Source organism: Dryas octopetala, chromosome 1, assembly GCF_963921425.1.
Source record: "Dryas octopetala chromosome 1, drDryOcto1.1, whole genome shotgun sequence".
In the NCBI taxonomy this organism is placed as follows: Eukaryota; Viridiplantae; Streptophyta; class Magnoliopsida; order Rosales; family Rosaceae; genus Dryas; species Dryas octopetala.
This window is the reverse complement of record NC_141366.1, coordinates 14,764,373-14,778,666: the sequence shown is the minus strand read 5'-3', so window position 1 is coordinate 14,778,666 and position 14,294 is coordinate 14,764,373. Positions and strand designations below refer to the sequence as shown.

At 33.3% G+C, this 14,294-nt stretch overlaps 2 protein-coding genes across 2 annotated transcripts; one reads left to right on the top strand and one right to left on the bottom strand.

Moving 5' to 3' along the window:
* Positions 1-35: 35 nt before the first annotated feature.
* LOC147298309 (Galactosyltransferase family protein) lies at positions 36-5,247 on the bottom strand. Its single transcript, XM_086240929.1, has 11 exons — positions 4,729-5,247; positions 3,810-3,903; positions 3,623-3,687; positions 3,333-3,544; positions 3,177-3,240; positions 2,868-2,940; positions 2,601-2,721; positions 2,145-2,232; positions 1,937-2,062; positions 1,740-1,849; positions 36-600 (listed from the first exon to the last, which is right to left on the bottom strand). Exons 1-11 carry the CDS (start codon positions 4,839-4,841, stop codon positions 452-454), a joined length of 1,215 nt encoding a protein of 404 aa, XP_086097055.1. The 5' UTR covers positions 4,842-5,247; the 3' UTR covers positions 36-451.
* An 8,072-nt stretch (positions 5,248-13,319) lies between these two features.
* Positions 13,320-13,863, top strand: LOC147298308 (heterodimeric geranylgeranyl pyrophosphate synthase small subunit 2, chloroplastic-like; the record flags this gene model as incomplete). The annotated part of the gene is given in 3 exon segments (XM_086249030.1): positions 13,320-13,452; positions 13,555-13,636; positions 13,638-13,863. Coding segments are annotated over 3 exon segments (441 nt in total), but the record flags the coding sequence as incomplete, so codon positions are not given.
* Positions 13,864-14,294: the final 431 nt, after the last annotated feature.

Below are 14,294 nucleotides of genomic sequence, written 5' to 3'. Positions count from 1 at the left end.
GTGGCATAGTGAAGCTTCATCACCAAGAAAAGCGATCACCACAAAAATAATATATCTAATATATGTCGCTTCTTTTACAATCATGAAAAAGGTATAAAACCCATAAAAAGTTCAACTAACATTAACAATGCACTAATTTATGAAGTACAAGGCAGCAGGAGCTAGCACAAACATTAGCACTTATTATGGAGCTTCATTAGCTTACAAATGGCCCCGGAAGCACTTAAAAGAATGATTAACTACAATCTCTTGCCTCTTTTTAAGCTTTCTATTGGGTCTCCCTCCTCATCTAAAATGGAGCAGAATCCCAGAAATGGGAAAGCCAACCCATCTCACTATGTACCTCGTTTTACATATAGTGATACAAACATTTCTGTGTGTGGAACTATACAATACAAGCTCAAACCATCTACATGTTTTCATGTTCCTCCTGAGTTTGGAAGAAAATTTATCAGAAAACTGCATTCCACAAAGCATTCTCACCTTCTCCACAGCGTCGGTGGACCTCCTTGATCCTCTCGGCAGACTTGCAAATCCCACTACAACTCCAATCAAATGAAGCAACACAGACATTGCCGGCCTGAGCCTTCCACTCACAATCTGTGGTAACAATTAACATCAATAAACTTCTAATTATACATTTTGTCATAATATTTATTCCTAGCTTGAACCACTGTTTATTTCTTCCCATTTTGTTTTATTTGTAATTTTATCCATGTAAACTTATTATGCCTGCACAAGCAACGGGTAGCCACACACAACTCCCTCAGCCCCACCAATAACATGGAAACAGCACCTTAGGGCTTAACACAGGTGTGTCTCACCCATGTGTTCCTCTCATGACCATCCCTGACCTTTTAAGTCTCAGGAAAGTCATATGAGAATGGATCAAGAAATAAGTGAACTTCTCATAGTAAGAAATGCTTGATGAATACTAAGATCTCACGGTAAGTCTTAGAGCTTGTGCCAGTTTTCAAACCATAATCAGGTGTTTGTGCAACTGGTCACCAGATAAATAATAAGCGTGGCAATGAAGGGGTTGTAATCAACCCATACCACAATCCTAGATATGAAATCCAAAGGGCATTAGCTAAAGGGAAGGCGTGCATAGTAATCCACCAAGTAAAACTAAGCCACTAGTATAGACCCAACCCGAATCACTCTTTCAATTTATTTACTACTAAACTCTTTCCAGATTTAGCAAACTTGTCTCTTCTAATTTCTTAAGAGCGGTAACCATAACAGGTCATTGTGTCTTTCCCATCTATTTATACTAAAGACATGCCCTGGCAGGAAGAGTTGATCTGGAATTTCAATGCAGTGGGTCCCTATGGAAGTGAAATGATTGATAAATTGGCTGCCTGTGGAGCCTACGCCTTGTATAACATGTAAGCCAATAGTTTGTGTCACAGTCACCAAAGTATCCCCATTCCTAGTGTGCTACATACTGAAAGTTTCACTGCCGTTACTCACCAAGTATGAGGATTCACCTAAATAAATGATTCAGCCTTGTTTGCTATAAGAGTCAAACTAATCATAACAGTATGACGCAAACAAGTCTTGGGGATCTATTGGCACTCTAAATAATTGAAATCACAATGTTGGAGGTATGGAACATGTAACAGCCCATATTAATCAGATGCTTGGCACCCAAAATTTTTTTCCCAAAACTAAAGGAACCCTCATCCTTACCAAGAGAACTAAAAAGGAAAGGACAAAACAGATGCATAAGAGATTACCAGGTGCTGTTCCACAACATAATCTCCTGTCATCAATATGCTCCACATCCAATCCAATAAACCATGCCCCCAAGGAAACATCCTCATTGGCATACTTGTGTAGTACATGCCTGAATGATTAGCATAACATGAGAAATAAGTAAAGGTTGGATGTACTTTGAGCAAAAAGAACCACAGTATAGAATATGGAAACATACTGGTTGATTGTTATGTAAGTAGCCAAGCCTCTTGAGATAGCATAGAGCTGTCCTGTGGCATGACGGAAATACTTGTTCCCTTCCTCGCCAAATTTCCAATACTCAGGCTCATGGTACCTCACTCCCCTGTTGATGAACAAGTGAGCTATGAGAAAGAATGCCAAAAAAGTGTAGCTGGAAGGAATAATTTTAAGAGTGTACTGCTCACTTTTGAGCAAGGACTGGACCGGATTTCATACATCCAATATACACCCTGGGCTTTGACCGATGTCTAGCTAAAGTTGCCCCAAGTGTTCCTGAAAAAATATGATGGATGAACTCAACATTAAGGAAGGATCAGCTGTATTCCGGAAAAGCCAATTTCCAGGTTTTAAACTTTGAGGACACATATTTCCAACATTTCTGCCACAATACAATAAAACCACTTTGTTGCAAAACCGTCATACAAAGATACTTCCTTACATTACACTGTATTCATCGTGAAAACATTTAGAGGCTATGTAAAACATGAGTACTTAGGTAACGTTTATGAATACCAAATACACACATATTCTTAAGTTTAAATAAAGAATAATTTCAAACTCAAAAATAATTTTGTTAAGTAAAAGATTTCTCATGCTTGTATGCCTACAAAAGCAACAGAGGACATTGATAAACATATTACCTATATTTACATGTACATCATCATCAACTTTGACATAGAAATCTGCATCCCACGAAGCAACAGCAGTGGCAAAAAATGTCTTTGTCTTTGCTGACAATTCAAGGTAGCCCTCAACATGATCCTGCTTTCATGAAATTTATGAAGACAAATTGTGATTAGCTTTTTCCTCAGATCAACGCATTACGAAGATGATTCTACACTGTTTGTAATATTTTCTTCTGTCAGTTAATAGATTGACTGAACTAGTTGAAAAGACAAGGGTTCTACCAGCCGCAAAATGTCACCATGTTTTTGTTCCTCTGCTTCAATAGCTCTATCAAGAATACCACCTGATGTAGCACTAAACATGGAACAGTTGATAGAAGGAAAAACAAATTAGTTTCTGCTTGTTGAGGGTTTTTTTTTTTTTTTTAAGTAGCAAAAAAATTTAAAGTTGACATGACTATGTATGATACAATAACAAAGTTGACAATCGAGGATAAATCATATGATCAAAGATGTCCACGATCATCTTGCAAAAGATGAGAATTCAAAAGAAAAGTGTTATAGCAAATAGCTTTGAACTCAAATGCCCACCTGTGACCTATTACAAAGCGAATTACAATGCCCTTCTCTTGCTCAAGCTTCTTTAGTTTATCACCTAATCATAAAGTAAAGACGAAGTAGAAAGAAAATGTCAGACCCTTTCAAATCGAAAATTTATGTAATAAAGCAGGTTATCAATCAACAAACCTTGAGGCATCCAAGTAGCACGAACTGAATCTCTACGCTTTCGACTGCTAAAAGCAGTATTTATTCCTACAACCATCAAATACTTTCTTTTCTTAATTGGCTCAGAAATTTTTAAATTTTCTTCAATCGGTGAACCATTAAGTATAGATTCCTGCGCAGCCCTTGCAGCAGCTAATTCCATCTCCAAATTTGAAATTGTTTTATCCAGTGTTCTGCATTTTGTAAGAGTCATAAGATATAACATTGTGGCAAATTCAGTAAAATTTAGAAAAGCTCCAGCATTGGCTTACTGTATAGCATGATGAGTCTTTGAAACTTCGCCATAAACATCCTTCGATTCATGTTCTACATCCTTCTAAACAAAAGAAAGGAAACCAACATGTCAATTATTTGACAAACCACCATGTTCAAGGTACTCAAAAGATGAACAAATAAAGGAAAGGTAAAGACATGGTTATTTGGATAGAAGATACTCACAGTTGTTGGATCACAACCAGAAACTAACTTCAGTGTTTCATCATCAACCCCTGTTGTCCTCGCCATGCCTTTAATTTCAGGCACTGACCACATTCTGTTACCAGAATTTTTTTTAAAATTAGTACAGCACATGCCTGGAATTATATAGAACTTAGGAAACACAACTTTATTGCTTCTGCTAAAGTTCCAAGTAATAACATGTTTCTGATGGGTATATATGTCCATTTTGCAGAAAACTAGCATATAGTAATCAGTATGTGAAGTGTTGGCAGATAAGGAGAAGGGACAACAAAGCCACCTCTTGAACTAAACGATTATGACAGAACCTAATGTACAAGCATGATGTCTGAATTCAAGCAGCACAGTGACAAATATAGTAACATACATATAAAGCTTAAAATTTCAATAGTTGGATCTATTATATGAAATTCAGAATTATCCCAAGCAGATAATTGCAATGAACAACATGCACTTACCAATTCTACAGAAAAAATAGAATTCCACGACACACAATCTTTTTTTTTCTTATAAAACACTATTTAAACTACTGCCGACACCATCACTTATCAATTATCACCACTTTCAAATACTGACAAAACTATTCACAAAAATGAAAAACACTAAAGATACTTTAATTACAAAACTCAGCAAACCGTTCAAAATCCATCGTTACTCATCAAGATTCTTTAGGAACTATTGGCAGGCATACAATTGATGCCAAATTTCACAAAACCCATATCCAGATGCCAAAAACATCCAAAATTCCAATTGTTTGGTAAAATTTAGAGGGAAACGAAGCTACCCACTTCACCAAATTGCTGTTACAGACTAACTAATTGAAAAATAAAAATAAAAAAAGGATTCAATTTTTTTTCTAGAATTCAAAGCAAAAATCAAAGCTTTATGTGAGTAGAATTACCTATCAGAGAAGAGCATCCCAGCACAAAAACAACTAATACAAAACAAAAAGGTCCATTTCCGAGACACTGCCCTCTTTGAAGGTGTCTCTGCTCCTCTGCTCTTCCAAGACATTGCGCTCCTTCTTCACTCAAACCCAACCAATAGCTAAATCAAAAGAAGACCCATTACCAATCCCAAGTCAACACACTTGATTGACCCAAAGTCAGATCCAAATAACCAAGCTCCTCAAAGAAAATGAGCACCCAAATGGCTCCACCAAAAAGCTCTACATGCCCAAACCATACAGCAGATTGGTGTACTGGGTTTCTGGGTCTTTGTTGTGTATTGTATTCTGTGTTTGGTGTGTTTCTAAATTGCAGTTATACAGAAGGTGGAGGTGGAGGTGGAGTTGAGCAAGACCCAACAACCATGGTGTTGAATACTACAGAAAATTACCTAACTGACCTCAACACACCTTTTATATTCAATTTTATGTCCCAAGTTGTACGTTTAGTCTTCCATACTTGACACAACATCTTTTTTTTTTTTGGCCATGCTTGACACAACATCTTAACTACTCCATGATTTGTGAAGCCTGTGTGCCTCAAACTATTTTATACCACTTTGAGTAAATTTCTGGCCTTGTATCATAGCACTTCAGTACATTTATGGCCCTAAAAATAGAAGGCCTATGAGGCTATCATGATTCATGAGTGGTAAAATGGCATCCAATTACATTCATAACATCTTCTTCTTCTTCTTCTTCTCTTGTAATTCCAAGACAGCAAAGGCCCTTAGGATTTGTGGATTTACAACACTTGGCCATTTCATTATTACGATGATTTTGATGAATTCAAAACCAGAAAAAAGAAGAAGATGAGTTTGAGATATATATGCTTCTAAATCAAAAGCAATGAAATTGACATGCCCATTACAGAAAATCATCAATATATTACAGTTAATTAGTTATGAATCTCCAATACATGGAAAAAATTTGTGTGGAGTTATTCTTATTATGTGATAGTGCTAGGTAACAAAACAATTTAGTTGTTAAAAGATGATTTGTGTCCAAATTTAATGATAATTTTTCATCTTTTAAACACATATTATCGTTTAACTGGAATCCATTATTACTTGACACTACCATAGTTCCACATAAGGTTTTTTCTTCATATATTGAGAAGAGGGAGCTATATATATGAAATAATTTCTTAGTTATAATAAGCAAAATTTGCTTCCATTCCTAACATCCACAACCTAGCACAGCACACACATGTCACTCGTGCAGAATTTTGGATGTTGGACAGATGATACAAAAGGACTTCACGAGACCAGACCAAAGTTTTTTCCCTTTGTTTTTTTTGCTGGACCAGGTCGAAATTTACATGCAATAAGCTTCACTAATCACTACCCAAATACCTCTGTCTCCTGAATTTTAATGAACTAAAAACAATACCATTTTTAAGCTGATAAATGCAAGTATTTATCTGTACCTCTAAATGTGAGCCTTGTTGTTCGTTTTGCCCAAAAATTATACAAAATTGCATTGCAAGGAAGTGAAGAAAATGGTTATTGAACCAAGATTACATCACATGGCTTCACAAGTACTGAATCAAAGGATAGACTGTCAGCCACAAGGTGCAGAATATTATTGTATTCATTGGAGAATCATAAGGTGGCCTCTTATTTTTCTCTATTTTCTTATGTCTTCAGAAGGCCCAACTGCTACCAAAAGATGTCAATGTACACATGGAGCACGTGTGAAGAACGTGACTCAAATTAATAATGGGTTTTACAGCTCAAAAGGGCCCATATATCAAAAGTATTGTTGTGAATATTTGCAATAGGTCGAGCCTCAACCCAAATCATATTTTTCTATTTTCTCTATTTTCTTTTGTTTACATACCTTTTAGGTAGGGTTATAGTTTAATTATACCTTTTAGGTAGTTTCAGGGTTATAGTTTGGACAAGGCTGAACCCTAGTCATATCCGAAATAGGTCGAAGCTAATCTCACACCAATTAGATTTGTGAAATTAAATTATACATATTCTCAACTTATCTTTTTTTTTTTTTTAAACCTAATTGTACGTGTAAATGTGTAATATAACTTTACAGTGTGTTTGGATGCAGAAAAAAAAACTTGGGATTTAAAAAAAAATTCAATATTTCACGTGTGGCAAATTGAAAGTTTTTTGTTTGGCCAAATTAATAGGGAAATTCACAAATTACGAGGGAAATATTTGTGGAATTTACAGAGCTGAGATTCTGAGTTTAAATTCCAACAAAATAGGCGTCATTTTACAATTTTTATGCAAGCATAAATTCTCTTTTCCAAGTGGGAATAAATTTGAGAATTCTAAAAAAACAAAATTACTCATAAAAACAAGCGGGAATTTCTTTTCCATCCCGCCCAAAAAACAAACGTAGGTACATAGGTGCTTCTCTACATCTCAAAACAGTCCAGTCCCTACAAAAATAGAAGCTGAGCGACAAAAGCCCAACCAGATTAGTCACCATAGTGCTATGCTGAAGAGATTTGCTGGTTTGTTTCTCTTTTCACGTATGTTAATTTTATTTCACTACAAATACTCATGAGTTTTTTCTCTCTGATTTATAATATGATTTGATGGTTAATCTATAAATTTTCTCTGGGTGAATTGAGACATGGGTTTATGAAGGATTGCAAATAAAATTTATAGGTAGAGGAACAATTATATATATATATATATATATGTTAGCCCACAATCTGATCACGACTTACGACGGTCGGTGAACATATATATATTCAGGCTCCTTCTATTGAGGTATACCTCAACTTATTTATGTTGAGGTATGACCTTGTTGGGGCCCACACGAGTCATTTTGTGTCAATCCGAACCATTCGCAAAGATCATCTTCATTGATAGATCATCCTTGTAAAAAATTAGACAAATTGGAAATCATTTGCTTATCTAACTTGATAAAACAAATGGACGGTTTCATCGAAAATATTTAGTTCGTCCATTTATTTGATCAAAGTTAGATAAACAAATGATTTCCGATTTGGCTAATTTTTTGCAAGGATGATCTATCTATGGAGATGTAAAACATAAACGATTCGGATCGACACAAAACAACTCGTGTGGACCCTAACATGATATACCTCAACTTATTTATACCTCAATAGAAGAAGCTTGTATATATATATATATATATATGTTATGACATGGGTATGTTCAGGGTCTGTGAACATATTAATCAATATGTGTGTGAGTATATATACCCACCCATATTAATCAATTTTTTTTTGGTCAAACCATATTAATCAATATGGGTATATATATATATATGTTACGACATGGGTCTGTGAGTGTATATATATGTATGTATATATATATATATATCTGTGTGTGTGTGTTACGACATGGGTTTAACGACTTTTCCAGCTATAATGGCATGAAACAAGCTCATATCAATCAATATTAGCCATGAAGCTAGCATCCCTACGACTACGACTGGGAACTCTAGTTCTTGCAATTATTTAAATTTTTAAATAATATTTGTTACCCAAATAATGAAACTTGTAATTTTTGTCATTTTCTAAATTCTATATATCTTTATCCAAACAATAGAAAATGCAATTGATGAAAATTTAATGATAGAGTTTTAAATTTCATCATTTATGAATTTTTATGAAAACTAGAATTACTTTATCCAAACACACACTTAAAGATTTATATGATTTCATTCAAACTTAAAAATTGCTACAAACTCATTTTATCTTTAGGTCTATTGATTTTAACTACTAAATTTCAATAATTTTTTAGTTTAGTTACCAAAATTAAATAGCATTTTAGATTAAATACTAGTTGAAAAGTCAAACAAATTAATAAAGTAAAATGTATTAGAATTTAAATATATTACATCACATACCACTACAATAAAAAAAATAAAAAAAAATATTACATCACAAATGTTACATTAATTTATACTATATTGTATTAAAAAAAAAATCAATCCAGTCACAACTTAGCTGTGACTGTCTTGGTAAATTGGAAGAGACAACTCACACTACTATACTATATATTATTTTGAGTAAAAGTATTGTTTTGACCTTTATTTATACTATGTTGTAGTATAATTTCTATAAAAAAAATTTAATTAAATCACAACTTAACTGTGACTGTCTCACAACTTAAATGTGACTGTCGTTCAGTCACAACTAAATTTGAAGTTGTAAGTGTCGTACAGTCACAACTAAATGTGAAATTGAGACTACATTAGCAAATTTTCAAGATAATATAAAAGTCTCAAGGGCAATTTTTTCAAAACCTTATAAATTTTAACTAACACTCATCATATATGAGCCAAAAGATAAAAATGTCAAATGGGAAAGGCTCAAATCAAAATGGCCAACATATTTGTGACCTAATCTAAAAAACTACATTTAAATTTGATAGTTCAATTGAAAAATTATATAGTTTTCATGCTATACAAAAAAATTATTGAAATTTGGTATTTAATCCGAATTTTCTACTAAATTAAATCATAAAATTTTATTTTTAATAATTATATACACCACCTTTGCTGCCCAAGTCAACTCATAGACCATAGACGGCCGGCCGGATTGACTTCAGATCAGTTCAAACTTCAAACCAACAATTTTTTTTTTTTTGTCACAAAACCAACAAGATTAATTGTTTGTTTGAATTAGAGGATGGAAATAAAGCGTGTGTCGTTGTCGAAAGTAAAAACAAAAGCCTGCCAACATTGACTTCATTACATATATATACGAGTCTATGCATTTGGCCTAAAGAGAAAATTAATATCATAGTCTGTTTGTTAAAAGGCTTAAAGAGCTTTAATCTCTAGCTAACATATGGCTTTGCCTTGGCTCTCAAACATCTTCAGCTGCTTTTCAGAAGCCTCTGAAACCAAGCGTTATGTATGCGATGGTGATGTTTGTGTTCTCAGAAATCACAAACAGCTTCGTGGTGGGAGAAGAAGATTGAAGAATAAGCAAAACAAAAGCTTGAAGATTTTGTTTGCCCGTCTTTCCATGAGAAGGTCTCAAAGTTTTTAGAGTCTCATCGTCATCATCGATCATCTGATGAACTAGGCCATTATCGACCATGTACTACTGTATGCTATTGAATATCTATTCTAAAAGCGATCCTAAAACTATTACGTACGTGAAGAGACTCGATGATTATTTATGATTGTATTAGATACCCAGCTCATCTGATATGCGACTAGTCCTCAACATGTACATGTTTCATGTAGAGTTATATAAACTTCGAATTAATTGTATATTGCATAATGCAGAGCCTCTGATGCCCAAAAGGGTTTGTGTTAAAACTCACTTGCATTCATATAGAGGTGTCCAAATTAAGTTGTAACCCAATTGATTTGGTTAATTGTGATCATTAAGTTGCCATATGTTTTAGACTTTTTAGTATTTTATGCTATTCCACTCATTTTATAAAGTATTCTACTAGGTTGAATATATATTTTTATAATATTTTATGTCAGTGTTTAATTAAAAAAAAAAAACATAATGTTAAGTGCTTTTTCTGTTTTTTCTTTTTTCAGAAAACATCAAGTGCTTGAATATTTTGTATGTGGATGTATTTTTTTTAGGTTTGATGTGTGTGTAAGCATATATATATATAAAGGCATTCCTTTGAGGTATATCTCATCTTACACAAAAGGAGGTATCACTAATGAGACTCGCTATGCATTATAATTCGATGATCGAAACCGTCTATTTTCTAATTTTTTATATAAGAATCATCCTTACAAGACATCTAATTGTGCTTGCATAAATAGATTAATTAACATAGTGATTTGGTAAAAACTTGAAATGATAACCCTTTAACCAAATAGTTAAATAATTTTCGATTTGTTTAATTTTTTGCAGAGATGATCTTCGAATTGAGACTTAGAAAATAGACAGCTTCGATCGAAAATTAGGATTAAATACCAAATTCTAATAATTTTTTGGTATAGCATGAAGACGTACCATATAATATTTCAATTAAACTACTAAATTTAAATGTAGTTTTTTAGTTTAGGTCACAAATATGTTGACCCCTTTGATTTGAGCCTTTTCTATTTGACATTTTTGTTCTTTGGCCCAAATATGATGGGTGTTAGTTAAAATATATAAGGTTTTGACAAAATTGCCCTTGAGGCTTTTATATTATATATATTGAAAATTTGCTAATGTAATCTCAACTTCACATTTAGTTGTGACTGTACGACATTCACAACTTCAAATTTAGTTGTGACTAAATGACAGTCACATCAAAGTTGTGATACAGTTACAGTTAAGTTGTGACTTAATTGAATTATTTTTAGAAAAATTATACTACAATATAGTATAAATAGAAGTTAAAACAATACTTTTACTCAAAATAATAGATAGTATAGTAGTGTCAGTTGTCTATTTCAATTTATCAAGATAGTCACAGTTAAGTTGTGATTAGATTGATTTTTTTTTTAATACAATATAGTATAAATTAATGTAATATTTGTGATGTAATATTTTTTATTTATTGTAGTGGCATGTGATGTAATATTTGTAAATTTTAATATCTTTTATTTTATTATTTTGTTTGACTTTTCAACTAGTATCTAATCTAAAATGCTATTTGCTGAAAATACCCCTTAAATATGGGTCACGTGTGAGGCACATAGACGTTTTAGATGGAAAATGTAACAAACTTTTTTAAAATGACTAGAATTTCAAAATAAAATTTATGAACTAAAGTAATACTCAGAATATATTTCATAGACTATTTTCAAGGAATAAAATTTCGTTTTTTAGAGGTAAGGAAATTTTAACAAGTATTCGTCCAAATTTCGTGAAGATTTCGCCGAAATTTTGCCGAAATTTTGCTCATCGCTTCTCTATTCGTCGATCTTCTCCTTCTCTGTCTAAAGTCCAAACCCAGCAACACTCTAAAAAATCGTTCAAACCCAGCCAAAATAAACCCAGCAAACTTGTAAAAAACAGTCCAAAAACAATCAAAATAAACTCAGCCAACGGGGAGGGAAGGAGAAGAGATCGGGAATGAGAGGAGGAAGAGGAGAAGGATGAAGGAAGAAAAAGGAAGAGATGCGCGCGACAGGGCTGGGAGAGAGAAATGAGAGGGAAGAAGAGAGATGGGCTGGGACTAGTAGAGAGAGAAGAGAGTGTCCCAGCAGACATAGAAAAGAGGGAAGAAGAGTCACGGGAAGGGAAGGAAAGTGAAGGAAAGAAAAAGAAAAGAAAGGAAGGAAAAAAAGAAAAAGAAAAAGTTAGTACTCTTCATATGCCAAAAGTTGGTGGGTACGTGTTAATCTACTAGAGGTGATATTGGTGGGTGTTGATCTTTAGTAGTTTGGCCAGCACATAGGTTATGAACTTATGAGCTTATGGCCATATTTGGTCAACATTAATTTAAAAAACCTCTTCACCAACTAATTTCTTAAAATTATGAGACTAAATTAAAGATTAATTTAACAACACCCAGAAAATCAGATGTCAAAAACAAAAAATAATAGAAATTAATCTAAAAGTAACAAGAGAGAAAACCTAGATTAATATAACTACTAAATGCTTGTACATTAATAAAAATATATAGTAACATGAATGAATAGTAATATTCCTTATCTTGGAAAGAAAAAAAAATTTGGGGTTTCGTCTAGCTCTTTTGAGGCTTCGTTTAGTTATTTTTAAATTCTAAACTCTAATATATTTCTATATAAAAAATAATTAAAAATACCCTAAAGGACCTAAACCCTAATATCTTATATCATATCATAAACAATATAGAGTATAGATTATAGAGTATATAGAGTTTAGTATATAGATTACAGAGTATAAAGAATATTAGGATATATAAAGTATATAAGATTTAATGTATAGATTATAGAGTATAAAGAATATACTAATGTTATTTAATAGTATTTGTCTTCAGCGCGCATTATATTCATCTTATATAACATGAAACCTATTATATAATTAGGTTTCTTCAATTATTTTTTATAAATATAGTAGATAATATGTTAAATAAACATATGAGAAAGTTTCATTCAAAATTTTCGTATTTTAATAATAATTTTTGTCGTTTATGTCTAATTTTTGTCGAAATTTAAAATTTTTCAAAATTTTCATCAAAATTTATGTGAAGTTCGAAATTTTACTCCTTTACTATTACTATAATTAACTCTAATTAATATTCCTGCATGCACTTTAAAATAAGACCTTAATGGACCCCTATACATGGTGCACAACAAACATGCACCTTATCAGGTGTGATTATGTAACCAATGGGGGACCCACACGTAGTTGAATGACAAATAGGCAATTTAATATGCCATGAACAATGTAGATGAAAATGAAAAGAAACCTCTGATCTGATCCCTCTCCTATTGAATTTGTATATGTGTCCCTCAACTTCCTTTCAAGCCTCACCCCACACCCTCCACTTGTTGCTTTTTTTCTTCCTTAAACCTCTCTAGCTAGCTATGGCTGCAGCTGTCATAATGTCATTCCCATGTACGTACACCAACCCAAGCCCAAAGGGACATAATCTGTCTCGGTCAGATGATCGTAACCGTCCATCGTTATCTTGTATATCACATGTGATGATGAAAATGTCTCAAAAGCCATCGCTGCAGCAGCTGCTTTGCACCTCATGCATGCAGCAGCCTTCACTCATGAGCACCTGCCATTAGACAGGCCCAGGGTCCAGCATGTCGGATATTTCCATTTGGGTACGAGTTGTTGGCCAAGTCAGCTGACCCGGCCCAAGACAATTCGGACCCGGATAGAGATCACACGTGCGGTAAGATGCTATTGCTCTGTAAGACTGTAAGTCTGTAACCAATCAAACTACATGTACATGTACACGTGTGGAAAGAAGGAAGGTGGGTTACACGCGTGTGGGGCAATACTAGCCACTAGGAGGGGGAAGTGAGGAGGAAATAGAGAAGTTGAGAAGATATTTTATTTGTGTGGGGATGATACAAGCAATTTTAAATAGAGTTTGGGGAAAAGAGATGGAATCAATGGAAGTGGTGAAGGAGCTAAGAAGTTTGGCACTCAAGGAATTAGAATATTTCCATGAAAGAAAGCCTAGAAAGTTTGAAGTAATTTCTAGCTTTCTTAATGTCTTGGACCTTTGACGTTGAAATTATTCATACAACAATACAAGGAGACAAAATGCTAGATTTTTTTTTTTTTGGTAAAATGGTGGGCTTAACAAGTTCAAGAGTAAGCAAAGATACTAGATTTTAGTTATGAGAATTGATAATCGTTGATTGATGTAAATAGATAATTTTTTATTAATGGAGATCCTATCATTAATTATGTATCAATTAATAATTTACAGTCTTCTAAACTTTTGGGGCTCAATTGGAAACCCAAAAAAAAAAAAAAACAGAAATCTGGTTGAAAAGAGAAACTTGGCTTTCCTATCTTAATAATTAATATGTATGTCGACATACCAATGCTGTAAAGTTTAGGCAAAAAATAATAGATAAAAGATAAAAAAGGAAGAGCATTACTATAATATATATGGTACAAATACACAAGTTTTGTCGCTGAGTGAGTATGT

What these genes read in the sequence shown, in the direction of transcription:
- LOC147298309 (XM_086240929.1), bottom strand. Translation starts at nt 4,841, where the DNA reads ATGTCTTGGAAGAGCAGAGGAGCAGAGACACCTTCAAAGAGGGCAGTG. An exon ending in ACTTACATAACAATCAACCA is followed by an intron (nt 1,850 to 1,936) that starts GTATGTTTCCAT and finishes CTAATCATTCAG; the next exon opens with GCATGTACTACACAAGTATG. An exon ending in ATGTTGTGGAACAGCACCTG is followed by an intron (nt 601 to 1,739) that starts GTAATCTCTTAT and finishes TTGTTACCACAG; the next exon opens with ATTGTGAGTGGAAGGCTCAG.